At 44.5% G+C, this 18,630-nt stretch overlaps 1 protein-coding gene across 1 annotated transcript in view; it reads right to left on the bottom strand.

The window, feature by feature from the left end:
• The window catches only part of LOC126292159 (fibrillin-1-like), an 84,402-nt gene that overhangs the window by 33,189 nt on the left and 32,583 nt on the right, over positions 1-18,630 (bottom strand). The window contains exon 3 of the mRNA XM_049985997.1: positions 6,493-10,562. Coding sequence (XP_049841954.1) covers positions 6,493-10,562 — 4,070 coding nt within the window. The remainder of the gene's footprint in view (positions 1-6,492; positions 10,563-18,630) is intronic.

Raw genomic sequence — 18,630 nt, 5'->3', positions numbered from 1 at the left:
TCTCTGGACACGTCTTCGGCCAGGTATCTCACTGATTGGAGTAGGATTGTCTCGAGTGACCAGTCCCGCTTAGAAATGAGCCCTGATGATCAGCAGAGACGCCTCGGACGGCAGTGGCATACCAACCTGACTGCCGCTCGCCATGCTAGGAGTGAAATCCCATTTCATAGTTGGACCCCTTTGGTTGTCATCCGCGTCACCCTCGCGGCACAGCGGTGCGTCGACGGCATTCCGCGCCTCGTTTTGTTGCCGTTCGTGGCAAGCCATCCTGAACTTACATTTCAGCAAGATAGTCGCTGCCCATAGACGGCGATAGTTTCTACTGCTGGTTTCCGTGCTTGCCAAACCTTACCTTGGCCAGCGACGTCGCCGGATCTCTTCCCAGTTGAAACCGTTTGGAGTATTATGGGAAGGGTCTGCCAACCAGCTTGGGATGTAGATGATCTAAGGCGCCAATTGGACATAATTTGGCATGGCATCCCTGACGAGGACATCCAAAAACCCTGTCAATCAATGCCAAGCCGAATAACTGCTTGCACAAGGGCCAGAGGTGAACCAACACGTTAGTGACTCGCTCAGTCCGTGAAGCTTTTTATGTTGAATAAATCATCCAAATTACTGAAATTATATTCATTTGTTTAATTTATAGTCATCTGAAATTATAATCACTTGACCTAGATTTGTGTACTTTTGTGGGCTTTTGATTGACTGATTGAGAATTAAGTCGAATAACATTTGTCGCCTGAATAAATTGATTGCTGTGCGAGGGAGTTGCAACAGCTTTCATGTACTGGAGGTACGAAGATGTAACCTAAACGTATGGAGAAGTGTCCAGTTCTGTAAGTTTAGAACGTGGTGTAACTCAGCAAGGAGTCAAATACGGAGAGTTTTGTCAAGAAAGCAGAGATGTGGAGTGACCTGTAAACAAGTACTGCTGTGTCTCGTTTATATGTACAGTGATGAGCTGAAACATTCTGACCACCTGTTTAACACTGTACTGGTTCACGAAAGTAGTTATTTTACGTGACATACATTCGACAAGTCCTTGGCAGACATACGACGGGGTACCCAAACGAAACCGGACTCCAGGGGGCGCTGCCACTCGTAGACGTAGTGCAGGGTTCTCACGCTAGATGGTGTTAGTAGAGACCGTCATGACACAGCTGTGCAGACGGCGTCAGTGTAGAACCGAACGTGGAAGTGTGGTATTGTGTTTCTCTGGCTGTTGGCGGGTTACAAATGGAAAGTTGTTATTGCAACTTTAAAAGAACAAGGAGTGTGAGTGAAATTTTGTTTCCTGCTTAAAAAAACTGCAACGCAGACACACCAAATGCTTCAGGAAGATTTCCAGGAGGACGCTATGAGCTGCACACAGGTTTTCGAGTGGTTCGGGCGCTTTAAACGTGGTGTGATGTGCGTTGAAGACCAAGCTCGTTCTGGACGCCCTTCAACATGGCGATATGAGGAGAACATTGAAAAGATCCGCCAAAAGATCAACGAGGATCGTGGCCAAACGATCGACCAAATTTCAGCAGAGACAGGAATCAGTTGGAGGTCGTGCCAGTGGATTTTGAGTGAGGATTTGAACATGAGACGTGTTGCTGCTAAATTTGTTCCGCGCCTTACACAGGAGCAAAAAAGCATCCGCATGAATGTGTGTCAGGATTTGAAAACAGATATTGCACGTGATCCAAACTTCTTGAACAAAGTCACTACAGGGGATGAGAGTTGGTGTTACGGGTATGACCCAGAAACCGAGCAAGCGTCAAGCCAGTGGAGGACTCCCAACTCTCTCAGACCAAAAAAGCAACGCAAGTGAGGTCAAATGTGAAGACGATAATCATTGTCTTTTTTGATGTTCGTGGAATTGTGCATCGGGAATTCATACCCTCTGGCCAGACTGTGAACCAGCACTTTTACTTGGATGTTTTAAGGCGTCTGCGAGAGGATGTGAGGAGGAAACGCCCGGAACATTGGCGATAAGGTGACTGGTTTCTGCATCACGCCAACTCTCCAGCACACACGGCCTTACGAGTGACCCACTATTTGGCGTCTCAGAGGTGGTCTGTCGTTCCCCACGCTCCGTATTCGCCGAACCTAGCCCTGTGCGACTTTTTCCTATTTCCACGAATGAAAAAAAACGCTAAAAGGGGAGCGTTGTGACGATGTGGAGGCAGTAAAAACAGCTTCGCAAAGGTCATTGGACAGTATCAAACTTGAAGAGTTCCAAACATGCTTCCAACAGTGGGAAAAGAGACTTGACAAGTGCATCGCATCTAATGGAGAGTATTTTGAAGGTGACTGAAATAATTATGTGAAAAGGTTCATCAATAAATTTTTTATGACAACAATCCGGTTTCTTTTGGGTACGCTCAAAGGGGACGCAATTTCCGTATATTAAAGGCGGGTGGTTTTTGGTCGGAAACCTGAAATCTGATATCGTCCTAGATGAGCTCCATGGGTTCGCATCAGGTGGCCAATACATCAACGTAATTTCTCCGACATGCTCCTCAAACCACTGTAGCGCGATTCGGGCCCTATAACAATGATAGTTATCGTGACTGAAGAGACATCAGCTCCAGAGAAGATATCAAGCAGGGAGGGCAGCAGGTGGTCCGCAGTAAAGTTCTCATAGTCCACAACTCTCATGGGGCCTCGGATTATTCTCAAGCAAACCCAGTTGAATGACAGAAACAGCGAACTGAGGAGCTGTTCGCCTAGACGACGCAGTATCCGGTCACGATCGTCGACCTGGTGTAACGAGAAACGCGTTCAGTCCGACCGGGCGACACATTTCCATTGCTTCACGGCCCAATCTCGATGACCACCTGCCCACCGCAGTCGTAATTGACAATGTCATTTTCTCAACATGGAAACGTGTAGGGGTCTTTGCTGGGGAGGGGGGGGGGGACACGTTCAATAATTTGCACGGAACGTTCTGCCCCAACACATTTGTGCCTGCACCAGCTCTGTGCCCTGCAGCGAGATCTGCCACTGATCGCCGCCTATGCTGCTTTACAAAGTGGGCAGTCCTCTGACGTCCACGTTCTGTGACGTCATGGACGTCAGACACATTGTCACCTACTAGTGGTTTCGCTGTCCTTCAATCATTATTGATCGATGCTTAATATACACTCCTGGAAATTGAAATAAGAACACCGTGAATTCATTGTCCCGGGAAGGGGAAACTTTATTGACACATTCCTGGGGTCAGATACATCACATGATCACACTGACAGAACCACAGGCACATAGACACAGGCAACAGAGCATGCACAATGTCGGCACTAGTACAGTGTATATCCATCTTTCGCAGCAATGCAGGCTGCAATTCTCCCATGGAGACGATCGTAGAGATGCTGGATGTAGTCCTGTGGAACGGCTTGCCATGCCATTTCCACCTGGCGCCTCAGTTGGACCAGCGTTCGTGCTGGACGTGCAGACCGCGTGAGACGACGCTTCATCCAGTCTCAAACATGCTCAATGGGGGAAAGATCCGGAGATCTTGCTGGCCAGGGTAGTTGACTTACACCTTCTAGAGCACGTTGGGTGGCACGGGATACACGCGCACGTGCATTGTCCTGTTGGAACAGCAAGTTCCCTTGCCGGTCTAGGAATGGTAGAACGATGGGTTCGATGATGGTTTGGATGTACCGTGCACTATTCAGTGTCCCCTCGACGATCACCAGAGGTGTACGGCCAGTGTAGGAGATCGCTCCCCACACCATGATGCTGGGTGTTGGCCCTGTGTGCCTCGGTCGTATGCAGTCCTGATTGTGGCGCTCACCTGCGCGGCGCCAAACACACATACGACCATCATTGGCACCAAGGCAGAAGCGACTCTCATCGCTGAAGACGACACATCTCCATTCGTCCCTCCATTCACGCCTGTCGCGACACCACTGGAGGCGGGCTGCACGATGTTGGGGCGTGAGCGGAAGACGGCCTAACGGTGTGTGGGACCGTAGCCCAGCTTCATGGAGACGGCTGCGTATGGTCCTCGCCGATAGCCCAGGAGCAACAGTGTCCCTAATTTGCTGGGAAGTGGCGGTGCGGTCTCCTACGGCACTGCGTAGGATCCTACGGTCTTGGCGTGCATCCGTGCGTCGCTGCGGTCCGGTCCCAGGTTGACGGGCACGTGCACCTGCCGCCGACCACTGGCGACAACATCGATGTACTGTGGAGACCTCACGCCCCACGTGTTGAGCAATTCGGCGGTACGTCCACCCGGCCTCCCGCATGCCCACTATACGCCCTCGCTCAAAGTCCGTCAACTGCACATACTGTTCACGTCAACGTTGTCGCGGCATGCTACCAGTGTTAAAGACTGCGATGGAGCTCCGTATGCCACGGCAAACTGGCTGACACTGACGGCGGCGGTGCACAAATGCTGCGCAGCTAGCGCCATTCGACGGCCAACACCGCGGTTCCTGGTGTGTCCGCTGTGCCGTGCGTGTGATCATTGCTTGTAAAGCCCTCTCGCAGCGTCCGGAGCAAGTATGGTGGGTCTGACACACCGGTGTCAATGTGTTCTTTTTTCCATTTCCAGGAGTGAAGAAGCACGCGACAAATCGTACAGCTTCGCCTTTCTCGAGACGTTCCTCCAGGTGCCGGGCCAGAACTTTCCTTATTTTTCAAAATGGCTTACATCAGTGGACTTAACACCTTGGAGGCCTGTGACTTACATCTTGGCGGCCCGTATAGTCATTGGAATGGTTATTATTTTTTCTCTCATCTACATAATAAATGTTATTAAACTGTCAGATGAGGAAGAATAGCTGCAAGTATAATAACGTTTTATAATAATGTTTTATAATCATATATTACACTTCTGGCCATTAAAATTTCTACACCAAGAAGAAATGCAGATGATCAACAGATATTCGTTGGACAAATATATTATACTAGAACTGACATGTGATTACATTTTCACGCAATTTGGGTGCATAGATCTTGAGAAATCAGTACCCTGAACAACCACCTCTGGCCGTTATAATGGCTTGATACGCCTGGGCATTGAGTCAAACAGAGCTTGGATGGCATGTACAGGTACAGCTAGCTGCCCATGCAGCTTCAACACGATACCACAGTTCATGAAGAGTAGTGACTGCCGTATTGTGACGAGCCAGTTGCTCGGCCTCCACTGACCAGAAGTTTTCAATTGGTGAGAGCTCTGGAGAATGTGCTGGCCAGGGCAGCAGTCGAATATTTTCTGTATCCAGAAAGGCCCTTATAGGACGCGCAACATTCGGTCGTGCATTATCCTGCTGAAAAGTAGGGTTACGCAGGAATCGAATGGAGGGTAGAGCCACGGGTCGTAACACATCTGAAATGTAGCGTCCACTGTTCTAAGTGCCGTCAATGCGAACAAGAGGTGACCGAGACGTGTAACCAATGGCACTCCATACCATCACGCCTGGTGATACGCTAGTATGGCGATGACGAATACGCGCTTCCACTGTGCGTTCACTGCGATGTCGCCAAACACGGATGCGACCATCGTGATGCTGTAAACAACTTGGATTCATCCGAAAAAACGACGTTTTGCCATTCGTGCACCCAGGTTCGTCGTTGAGTACACCATCGCAAACCCTCCTGCCTGTGACGCAGTGTCAAGGGTAACCGCAGCCGTCGTCTCCGAGCTGATAGTCCATGCTGCTGCAAACGTCGTCGTACTGTTCGTGCAGATGGTTATTGTCTTGCAAACGTCCCCATCTGTCGACTCAGTGATCAAGACGTGGCTGCACGATCCGTTACAGTCATGTGGATAAGATGCCTGTCATCTCGACTGCTAGTGAAACGAGGCCGCTGGGATCCAGCACGGCGTTCCGTATTACCCTCCTGAACCCACCGATTCCATATTCTGTTAACAGCCATTGGATCTCGACCGCGAGCATCAGTGTCGCGATACGATACATCGCAAACGCGATAGGCTACAATCCGGCCTTTATCAAAGTCGGAAACGTGATGGTGTGCATTTCTCCTCCTTACACGAGGAATCACAACAACGTTTCACCAGGCAACACCGGTCAACTACTGTTTTTGTATGAGAAATTGGTTGGAAACTTTCCTGGTGTCGGCACTTTATAGATGTCGCCACCGGCGGCGACCTTGTGTGAATGCTCTGAGAAGCTAATCATTTGCATATCACAGCATCTTCTTCCTGTCGGTAAAATTTGGCGTCTGTAGCCTGTCATCTTCGTGGTGTAGCAATGTTAATGGCCAATAGTGTATATTATAATCATTATTACTTGTACATCATATCTGCCGATTTCCGTCCCATTCGGATAATCCCTTCGGGGTGGGTCTTTATTTGTCTTGGAGTGTATTACCAATAGAAACTAAAGGAAAATCCAAAGCATACCGATACCGTGGAAGATACAGGAAAACATGGGGACTGTAACAAGCACTAATCAGCTTAAAATGAGAATTCGAGAAGAAGTAGAAAGAAACGCTGCTGAGAAAGGTAATGTTGGTCAAGGACCGACTTACGTGTTGACTCTTCCCATGGTTGGTCCATTGCAGTTCGCTCCAGATTTCTCGCACGGACACGTTCCCACCGCTGTACCATTAATACTACAAGAGCAGGCGTCGGTTCCTGAGCACTGTGGTACACACACGCCCGACGAGTCTGACGTGTAGCCGTTGTCACAAGAGCAAGTGTCTGGTGCTACACATCGCCCATGGACGCAGCCACTACTGCACCTTGGTACACATTTCCCTGACGAGTTTCGCTCCTGTGCAAAACCTTTCTCACAGCGACAGACACCAGGGGCTACGCAAGTGCCATTTCCACAACCAGTGTGACATACTGGCTGGCAAGTGTTCGATTTCTCTCCATCCTTAGCGTAGCCCTCATTACACTCGCAGATCCCCGGAGCTGAGCACGTCCCATTTGGGCAACCTCCTTCACAAGCTGGAATGCATCTACTGGAGTTCAGCAGGTCCTTGACATAACCAGAATTGCAGGTGCAGTCCCCAGAGCTGAGACATTTGCCATTCAAACATCCTTGAGGGCAGACAGGAACACACTCTATCTCATTCTTGACACTCTCTGTGTACCCTGGATTACAGGAACACTGGTTTGGAGCGACACACTCTCCATTCTCACAGCCTCTAGAGCACGTTGGCCGACAGATAAGGGCATTCTTGTGATCTGGTTCATAACCAGAATCACACTTGCAAGTGTTTGGTGCAATACATCTCCCATGATGACAACCTCCACTACATACAGGAACACAAACACTTTTATTCGCGACATCTTGCTGGTAACCTGCAAGACATGTACACGTGTCGGGTGCAATGCACTTCCCGTTCTGACAACCATTGTCACACACTGGGTCACAAACCATTTTATTATTTGCATTTTTCTGGTGCCCAACATTACAGGAACAGATGTCTGGTCCAACACACACACCATTAATACAGTCTTTGGAGCAAATTGGCTTACATACAGACTTATCTCTCACATCCCGACTGTATCCTTCATTGCAAGAGCAAACGTCTGGGGCTATGCATCTTCCATTGGGGCATCCTCCGGCACAGAGTGGCCGGCAAACAGAACTATTGGTCGGATCTAGTGAATATCCACTGTTACAACTGCACATGTCAGGTGCCACACATTGCCCATTTGGACATCCGCCTGAACAGATGGGTGCACACACAGTTTTGTCTTTCACATCTTGCTGATAACCAGAATTGCAGCTGCAAACATTTGGAGCTGTACATCTCCCATTTGGACAGCCACCACTACATACGGGCTTGCATACTGTGTTATCCTCATTGTCCTGTACATATCCGTCATTACAGGTACATATGTTTGGTGCTACACATTTCCCATTTTGACAGTTACCCTTGCAATATGGTGTGCACACAAGCTTGTTCTTTGGATCTTGCTGGTATCCAGCATTGCAGCTGCAGGTATTTGGAGCTAAACATTTCCCATTGGGACAGTTTCCATTGCAAATGGGTTTACACAAATTCTTATTTTCTGGATCCTTCAAAAACCCTGTGTTGCATTTACAAACGTTTGGAGCAATACATGTCGCATTTGGACACTTACCTACACAGATGGGTTTACAGACTGTTTTATTTCCTTCGCCATGCTCATAACCAGAATCACAGGTGCAGACATTTGGGGCTGTGCATTTCCCATTGGGACAATCTCCACTGCAGTTGGGTTTGCATAACGTCTTATTCTTGGGATCTTGGGAATATCCATTGCTACACCTGCATACATCTGGGGCAACACAGATTCCATTTGGGCAGTTGCCTGAGCAAATAGGGTTACAAACATTCTTGTCCACCATGTCTTGCTGAAAGCCTGAATTGCAAGTGCAGGCGTTCGGTGCTGTGCATATGCCATTGGGACAGTTTCCTTTGCATACTGGGTTACACTGTGATCTGTTCCTTGCATCTTGAGCATATCCACTGTTACAGCGACAGACATTCGGTGAAACACATTCGCCATTTGAACAATTACCCACACAGATTGGCTTACAAAGTGTTTTGTTGTTTGGATCTTGCTGATATCCGATACTGCAGTTGCAAACATTTGGGGCTATGCATTTCCCATTGGGGCAATCTCCACTGCACACAGGATTACACAATGTCTTATTCTTTGCATCTTGAGCATATCCATTGTTACAAGCACATACATTTGGTGCCACACACTTCCCATATCGACAATTTCCTGCACATACTGGTGCACAGACAATTTTGTTATTTGGATCTTGCTTATATCCAGAATTGCACGTACAGATATTGGGGGCTATACATTTACCATTGGGGCAGTTCCCATTGCACACAGGTTTACATAATGTCTTGTTCTTATCTTGTACATAACCAATGTTACAACTACATACATTGGGAGCTACACATTTTCCATTTTGACAGTTACCGACACAGACTGGCCAACAGATTGTCTTGTTGTTAGGATCTAGTAGATAACCAGAGTTGCAGGCACATACATCTGGAGCTATACATTTTCCATTTGGGCAGTTTCCTTTACACACAGGGTTGCACAGTGTCTTGTTCTTTGTATCCTGCATGAAACCACTGTTACAACTACATACGTTGGGAGTTACACATTTTCCATTTTGACAATTACCTACACAGACTGGCCTACATATTGTCTTGTTGTTTGGGTCTAGCTGATAGCCAGAGTTGCAGGAGCAAACATTTGGGGCTATACATTTTCCATTTGGGCAGTTTCCATTACATGCACGGTTGCATAATGTCTTGTTCTTTAGATCCTGCACAAAACCACTGTTACAACTGCATGTGTTAGGAGCTACACATCTACCATTTTGGCAATTACCTATACAAACTGGCCTACAGATTGTCTTGTTGTTTGGGTCGAGATGATAACCAGAGTTACAGGAACATACGTTTGGAGCAAAACATTTTCCATTTGGGCAGTTCCCTTTGCAGACAGGATTGCACTGTGTCTTATTTTTGAGGTCTATTGTGTATCCAGCATTGCAACTACATACATTGGGTGCTACACATTTCCCATTCTTACAATTTCCATCACACTGTGGTGTACAAACTGTCTTGTTTTTCGGATCTTGCCTGTATCCAGAATTGCAAGTACATACGCCTGGAGCAGTACATTTTCCATTTGAACAATTTCCTTTGCACACAGGGGTGCACAAATGCTTGTTATTACTCTCTTGAGCGTATCCAGTATTGCAGCTGCAAACATTTGGAGATACACATTTTCCATTGCGGCAGTCACCTGCACATACAGGCATGCAGACAGTTTTGTTCTTTGGATCCTGTCGATAACCAGTATTGCATGAGCACACATTTGGTGCAATACACTTTCCGTTGGGACAGTTTCCTTTGCACACAGGGTTGCAAAGAGCCTTGTTCTTAGGATCTTGTACATAGCCACTGTTGCAGCTACAAACGTTGGGTGTGACACATTTGCCATTCTGGCAGTTTCCTGTGCACACTGGCAAACAGCTTGTCTTGGTATTTGGGTCTTGCCGATATCCAGAGTTGCAAGTGCACACGTTTGGGGCAGTACACTTTCCATTGGGGCAATTACCTTTGCACACAGGGTTGCAAAGAGCCTTGTTCTTAGGGTCTTGCACATACCCACTGTTGCAGCTACAAACGTTTGGTGCCACACATCTGCCATTCTGGCAGTTTCCCGTGCACACTGGCAAACAGCTTGTCTTGGTCTTTGGGTCTTGCCGATATCCGGAGTTGCAACTGCACACATTTGGGGCAGTACATTTTCCATTGGGGCAGTTACCTGTGCATACAGGATTACAGACTGCTTTGTTCTTAGCGTCTTGTGCATAACCTTTGTTGCAGTTGCACACATTGGGTCCCACGCACTTGCCATTCCGACAATTTCCGGCACACACAGGTCTGCAGAGAGCCTTGTTCTTGGAATCCCGTTGGTAACCCTTGTTGCAAGTGCAGACTCCTGGAGCAGTGCATTTGCCATTTGCACAGCCGCCGCTGCACACAGGCTCACAGATGTTAACGCTCCCCTTCTTCATGTAGCCAGTGCAGCAGCCAAAGACATTGCGCTTCTTGGTAAATTTCTGCGAACAAAACGCAAAACACCACTTTGAGTTACAACGGAAGTCCTGCAATATCTGAACATTTATACTACTAAACAAAGGGTTATTAGCAAATAACTCAAAAAGTTATTGACTAATGTATTTCAAATTTTTACATGGTTGTATGATTAACATTTAGACAGCTATATACTTTTCTTAACAACAATATATAGGTCTTCTGTTAAAACTGACTGCGAGAAAGTAAATGCTATACTATGCTATACTGAAAAGAAAGTGCAGTGTCTTGTCTTTCTCGTAGCCATTTTTAACTAACACACACATGTACGTACGTATAACGAGGAGCTGTATTCTTTCCCTTTAAATTTTAATTTTAAATTGAAACAGAACTCCAAATATGAAATCTGAAATGTCCGAAACATTCTAATCCAACCCGTTTACAGATTAAAGCTATATGAAATACTGTCACTGGAGTTATTATTCTCACAAATCCAGAAGCAGGAAAGGGCTATCATATCCGGGATACCAATGATCCCAAACTTACTTGCTCATTCAAGGTTTGCTCAGCTATAACAATAAACGAGATTCAAGGCCAAAGAGAGAGGGGGGGAGGGGAGAAGAAAGAGATGCAGGCAGATAAGGGGGAGGGAGAGAGGGACAGAGAGAGGAGGGGGAAGGACATTAGGACTTCCATCTGACTCTCGTACATATTTAGCAATTGCGAAGCATTGTCAGTTCGCTAGTTGAATATCGTAACAAAGTTGCCGTTTCTGATTAATAATACAAAAAAATGTGCCAAATTAAAAGAAACAGGATATTTTTTACATAATGGATGAGGTAAATACCATAACTGCATAACTAAAATGAAAAATAATAACTGGGAAATGAATTCTTCTTTAAAATTTCAATGTTCATTTCAACTGTAGGGGTCCCAGAGGAGGGGGGGGGGTGGAGGCAGGAGGGGGCATACACCTAACATGTAGCACAAGGTTTTCGTGCGTAACCAGCAAGTTTTGCATGCAGTCTCTGTAGATCCATCGTGGATACGAGGCGGCGGCTGATCTGATGTTTTAGATGGCCACTTTCGGCGTCTCATTAGTACCTTCAGGCCCCTATGCACTCCATATATGGAGATATAGAAACATGCATGGAACTGGAGACATCAATATCTTTGGATTCCGTAATTTTCTTGTGGAAAGTTCAAAAAATCAAGATACGGATGGCTCCAGTTATGCATGCTTCTGATCTTCTATACATGGAGTGCATAGGAATCTGAAGATGGCATTAATGAGATGCTGAAACTGGTCGTCTAAATAAAATATCTTCTTTAGATGTACAGCTGTTTGGTGGTTTTTCTTTGGTGAACGTTTCTGTGTGTGGTCCTACTTGATCATGGACTTGGTTTAGCACGATGTGATGGTTGATGCTGTGGTTTTTAAAGTTTACTTCTGTTCCACCACTTTGAGTAGTATTCATTTGTCGTTTTCTCCTGATTATTTTTAGATTTTCTAACATGGTGTACTCAATCATTCTGATTTTTTTTCCTATTTTGGATTGTTAACACTAGAACGGCGTAGCTTCTGACATTCCTAGAACGGTGGGAAGGGGTCATTTGAATATTTTCATATTTCACTTAAATAAGTACTTCTTTTGGTTTTTGTTAACCCATACTTTATTTCTAGTAATCGCAATAATTATTTACAATCATAAATAATAATTACGAATTCACTCGAACAACAATGTATGATACAAATATTTTGTTGCTTAACCTTAGATTTTAATTTATTAACTATTCAGACAACCTTCTAGACACATTTAGTACATTTGGTCCATTTTACTCTCTCATGTCTTTTACAAACAGCTCTGTATTGCTTTCCACTCAAGCTATCTGAAGCTGCTAGACATACTTCGCTCAGATGATTTCTGTTTTACGTACACATTTTTCCACACACAGCTTTGTGCCGCTTTACACAGTTTTCGCTGGTCTTGTTGCTGTTGATGTAACGACAAAGTACAGGGTGTCCGAAAAGACTTTCCCTGATTACATAAATTTATAGCTCAGGCTAGAACTAAGATACAAATATGAAACCTGTGCCGAATTGTTTAAAACTATGAAACACTGTTTTTCTGTTTTAGGTTCACAGTACGTAAGTAGGGGATAAGGTGCAGTGCCCAAGAAGCCATGTTAACCAATCAGGAGAAAGCACAGTGTGTCCTGTGGTATCATGAGACACGATCACCAACCACACAACCACAGTGCAGAGACACTTCCAGACAACATTTGGAAGGAATCCACCTGATGTCAAGAGCATTAAAGCATGGTATGAGAAGTTCAAGAACACGGGATCGGTTGCTGACCTTCCGAGGTCTGGTCGACCAAGAACCTCAGCAGACAGGGTGGAAGCTGTAAGGCAGTCTTTTCTGCGAAGTCCGAAGAAATTGGTGCGCAGGGCCTCACGTGAATTACAGATGTCAAAAAGCTCTCTCCATGACATTTTACACAAACGTTTATTGTTTCGTGCATACAAAGTGCAAATCGTTCAGGTCTTGTTGCCCACTGACAGTACACGTCGATATGACTTTGCGGTCGAAATGCTATCACGTATTGAGGACGATGATGGTTATCTCGGACGAATTGCCTTTTCCGACGAAGCGACCTCTTTTGTCAGTGGAGTAGTGACCCCTGGCGAGGTCATGGAGTGCACCAGAGGCAGTCCAAAGGTGAATGTTTGGTGCGCGCTATTGCACGATCGAATTATCGGGCCATTCTTCTTCGCTGAGGCTGCCGTCACATCTGCAGTGCATCTGGACATGTTGCAAGTGTATGCTGTTCCTCTGCTCCTTCAGTATCACCCCGATGTCTTGTTTCAGCAAGACGATACGCCGCCTCATTGGGGTTTGGACGTCCGTGCCTATCTCGATATGACCTTTCCTGGGCGACGGATTGGCCGTGATGGCCCAACGGTTTGGCCTCCACGCTCTCCTGACATAACTCCATTAGACTTCTTTTTAAGGGGTTATGTCAAGGACGAGGTCTACCGAACACGTGTACCAGGTCTTGAAACCCTGCGGCAACAGATAACCACAGTCGTTGAATCGATGTTGGCTAATGTGTGGACGGAAATAGAATATCACCTAAATGTGCTACGTACTAACAAGGGTGCTCATGTGGAAGTTTACTGATGTGTAAAGAAACTGAAACTTTGATAGTTTGTAAACAATTAGACACCAGTTTCATATCTGTATCATACTTCTAGCTTGAGTTATCAATGTATGTAATTAGGGAAAGACTTTTCGGACACCCTGTAGATATGAAATGCTTTCCCATATCTCGGCAAAGAGGATATGCACAGAGAGAAACAACCTGCCTGATTTGGCACTTCCTCCGCTTTCTAGGTGATCTCAGTCCCACATCCTCTTCGTTTGCCTGATGTTCTTGCTCTTTCGTTCCCTTGCGTTCAATTCCCAGTTGAAGTATGAACTTCTTCCTTTGCATTTTCTTGTTAGTTACTATATTATAGATGACCCATGCATTTATTTCCGCCATGTTCAGTATGTTGTAGAAGAGATGCATTGGCCATCTCCTAGATACAATCTTCGTTGTGTATTTACAGGTCGTTCACCCCATACTTTGCTGCATTGTATAACGTTACAGTTTCAGGTTTTATCTTTCCTTCCTTGCTTATTGCTACTTCAGCACACAGCGTACTCAGAATAATAATATTTTTATTCTTCTTTCCTTCGTATACAGTCAAGGTACAGTCTGTGTTGCCACTCTTGTGCAACATTGTGGTTGAGTGTACTTCAGCGTTCGGCTTCCTTACTTCATTGGGGATTTCACGGCGGATCTTGTTCATTGTACCAACTAACGAAGTTTTCTTTTCTTTGAGATTTTTAGCAGTTGAAGAGATGTAAAGAAGTTGTCTTCCTTGATTTACATATGACTCCATGAGACACAGCCAGTATAACGTTCAAAAACAATTGCAAACGAAGTAGAAATGTCAGGATAATTAAAACTTCCACAGGAAGAAATATCTTCGATTATAATACATGTTCAGAAAAAGGAACTAGTGTGAACAGATAGGTGGTAAGTTCCTTTGGGACCAAACAGCCAAGGTCATTGGTTCCTAGACTTACACACTGCTTAATCTAACTTACGCTAAGGACAACACACACACCCAAGCCCGAGGGAGGACTCGAACTTTTGAGATTTTTAACAAATTGAAGAGATGTAAAGAAGTTATCTTCCTTGATTTACATATGGCTCCATGAGACACAGAACGATGGACTCTCCATGTGGTTGTTTCTCTCTATGGGAAAGCATTACATACATACTTTGTAATTACATATATACTTTGTAATTACATATATGCTTTGTGATTATATCAACAGTCAACCAGAATTTGAGACCGTATCTGTCCGGTTTGTTGGACATGAATTGAGTAAACCTGCATCTTGATTTACTTGGTAAGTTGCTTGTCCACAGTTTTCAATGAACTTTCCCCAAATTTCAGATACAAGCGCGAATTTGTTGGATGCCAGGCGTTCAGCCCAGTTTCATTTTACATCAAAGCGGACACATCTGAGAAGTCCCTAAAACCTGTCCCTTGGTATAATGTCCTTGATAAAAGAAGACTCCCCCCAAGAGTTCGACCAGAGATCATTCACAGATTTATCTTTTGTGCACAATACACCCCAAACACACATGGTGGCTACCAGTTCCTCAACTGACACAGTACAGTCATTGTTTGTTAGTACTTTTCGGGCATTTGGTTCTGTGTATTTCTTCATGAGTCGTAGCACTGCTTCGTCAAAAATAAGATGGAAGGCACTTATGACAGAGCTGTCTAATCGTTGGAAATCATAAGCAGTGGGGCCTCCTCTCTCCTTTAAAACATTCACAGATGACTGCCTTCCAGAATATGAATAATTTCCGATCTCCCACACGGTTCCATCGCTTGCAGTCATCTTTGTAGACGCTTCCAACTGTACCTGCTGTGGTGAAAGAGGTGATGACTGACGTATATTAGCATCTGAATCCTTTTCGACTAATCGCCCATCGTTCACAATGTCTTAATCTTCACTTGTGTTAGGTACATAATCATCATCTTCATCAGTAAAGTCAATTTCAGATTCAATTTCTCTAAGAGATGTTACACTTCATCAGAAAGTCCACGCTGACGGTACATGTGCGAAAACGTGTTACACGGACAAAGGCTGCCTGAGTGACACAACATAAGTTGTAGCGAACTGGCATGTACTCGTGCCAAGCTGCAACAACCAGGATCAACTGCTCCACGTTACTGCTCATTGTTGCCACTGTATTGTTGGATAATTTAGTTATGTTAAGAAGAGAAATTAAAGTGGGATCAAATCGACAACTTCTACTATTCTAGGTATACCGAATGAAATGACTAAGAAAATTAAAATATTTTGTAAATACTAAAACATCTTCAGAAAGAGGAGAAAAAATTAGAAAAAGTCATATAATTTCATTAATGAAGTAAATAAACTGGATATGACAATGAACGAAAAACATATGACAGGGGTCATTTTAACCCCTTCCGCCATTCTAGTGTTAATCCACAGTGACATTATTGTGACATTATTGATGTAGTATGAAAGTGCTGGTGTTCCTTTTGAATAAAATCTTTTTGGGTGTTAGGCTGTATCCTTAAAGCAATTATTGTGTACTTACGGAAGGTGTTTGCCAGTTGCTTTTAAGCATACTGTCTAAAACGATTGACTGTAAGTCTACCAGTCTATTGAGGTAAAATAAGTTATCTGTTAGTCTTTCAGTGTTTACTTCTTGGGTAAGGGGGGGTGTACATTCTCAAACTTTGAATAAATTGTTCCAAAAATAGTGATATTAGAAGCTTGCCATCTCCAGAATAAATTTCTTTGGATGTCCATGTTTGCAATTTAGTTGAAAGTATCTCTCTCCAACAGCAAATTAGTGAGACTGATTTCAACATAGAGTTTTACGAGGGTGGTCTGTAAAGTTCTCGGAATCACCACGAGAGGTCAGCGCTAGAGCAACGAGTTGTTCACGTAATATTCATTGGACTGTTGCCACGTCAGTGCTCTTGGAAGAGAGCTGTGGCGCTGATGTGGCTCTGTTGTAGTTCCCGATAGTGATTTGCGAAGATGGAAAACATCGAGATTCGAGCTGTGATTATGTACTTCTTAAAGAAAGGCATGTGGAAGGACATTCATGCCAAACTCCAGAATACACTGGGGAACTCTGCTCCTTCATATTCAACTGCTGCCAAATGGACAAACGAATTTAAGTTTGTTCGGGTCGGCCAAGATGTGTCAGTACTCCAGAAATCATTTGCAAAAGTGCGCTAAATGCTCATGGAGGACGCCGACTGAAAGTGCATGAAATTGCTCACTCTTGTCAGATGTCATCTGAAGAATTAGAAATGCAAAAATTATTTGCAAGATGGGTGCAGCAATTCTTGACGCAGGATCAAAAACATGTGCCGTCGCCATGGCAATCTGAATTGATAGCATACCCGCCTTATTCACCTGATACTGCTCCGCCAAACTTCCATCTCTTCCCAAAATTGAAAATTTTTCTTGGTGGACGAAGATTCACTTCAAACGAAGAATTGATAGCTGGAGTTGACAACTATTTTTGAGGCCTGGAGGAAACTCAGTTTCGAGATGGGATCAAGGCACTGAAACATCGCTGGATCAAGTGCATTAATCTACAAGGTGACTACATTGTAAAATAAAAAAAAGTTTCAGCGATGTAAGTACTTTTCTTCTATTCCGTTCCGAGAACTTTTCAAACCACCCTTGTACTATTGTATTACTATCAGTAACACATGATAAGGATGCATTTGACCATCTTCTTGTGTGCGGATGCACAAACAGTGCCCGAACTCTCACGGGAATCGGCGGTAAAGCCGCGAGCAGTGAGTATGATGGGCAGAGGCACTATGGATGTAGCGCAGGACAATAAGTCGCGAATGTTGGTCTCACGGGAGGCGTGCCAGAGATAAGTCCCTGCAGTCGCGCTATAGTGTGCGTACTCGGTGGCGCAGGTGGACTGCCGGCAGGGTAGCTCAGCGTGCTCGGTCAGAGGGTTAGCTGCCCTCTGTATAACAAAATAAATAAAAAATAATAAAAAAGAGGGACAGAGCGTCTGCCATGTAAGCAGGAGATTCTGGGTTCGGGTCCCGGTCGGGGCACACATTTTCAACTGTCTCCGTTGACTTATATCAACGCCTGTATGCAGCTAAGGGTAATATTTTCCTTGTAATTTCATTACAAAAAAGGCAAGTAAACATGGGGTCTAAAACGCACACCTTAAGAGATGTCAACAATCCTTGATCTTCGATACTGTGAAACAAGTCTCTCTACTGCAAACTCTTTGCTTTCCATATTTTGGGAAGGGGTAATATGGGCTAAAACAAGAAAAAAAGTCCAGATGCCGTAAAACGCATAACTTAAGAGATATGAGCACTTGTTCATCTTCGCTATTTTGAAACACAACTCTTCTAATGAACAAGTGCTCGTAACTTTTAAGGTATGCATTTTCGAGTACATGTTTACTGGACATATCTTCTTGTTTTGGTCCATACTATCACTTCCCAAAATATGGAAAGCAAAGAGCTTGCAGTAGAAGAGATTTTGTTTCAGAGTATATAAAATCAAGAATTGCTCATAGCTCTTCAGGTATGCGTTTTAGACCCCAAAAAAGTCAAGTAGACTTTTTTGTTTCGAATGATCATTCCTGTTATATCCCTGAATATTGACTACCACTCCAGAAAAATCTTGTATTTTTGAATCATGACTTGTCCACTGACTATACTTTTGTGAGAACTAAAAATGTGTTTTGCTATCTGCTTCAATTTTTTGACTACAATTCAAACTACCACAACTGCTGCCACCGTCATTCTTGGACATGTAACACTTTTCATTTCAAAACCAATTTAGCCCTTTTTTAGGTTCTTATAGTGCGTGGACATAAGTCCATTCAACAGTTTATTTGTAAAAGTATTAAAAAATAGTATTTCCTATTGTTTTTTCTATTTTTATTCTCAACTAATATATTTTTTATCTGAAAGTATTATTTTAGTGG

Source organism: Schistocerca gregaria, chromosome 9 (genome assembly GCF_023897955.1).
Source record: "Schistocerca gregaria isolate iqSchGreg1 chromosome 9, iqSchGreg1.2, whole genome shotgun sequence".
In the NCBI taxonomy this organism is placed as follows: Eukaryota; Metazoa; Arthropoda; class Insecta; order Orthoptera; family Acrididae; genus Schistocerca; species Schistocerca gregaria.
The sequence above is the reverse complement of the archived record's forward strand: the minus strand, read 5'-3'. Positions and strand labels throughout refer to the sequence as shown.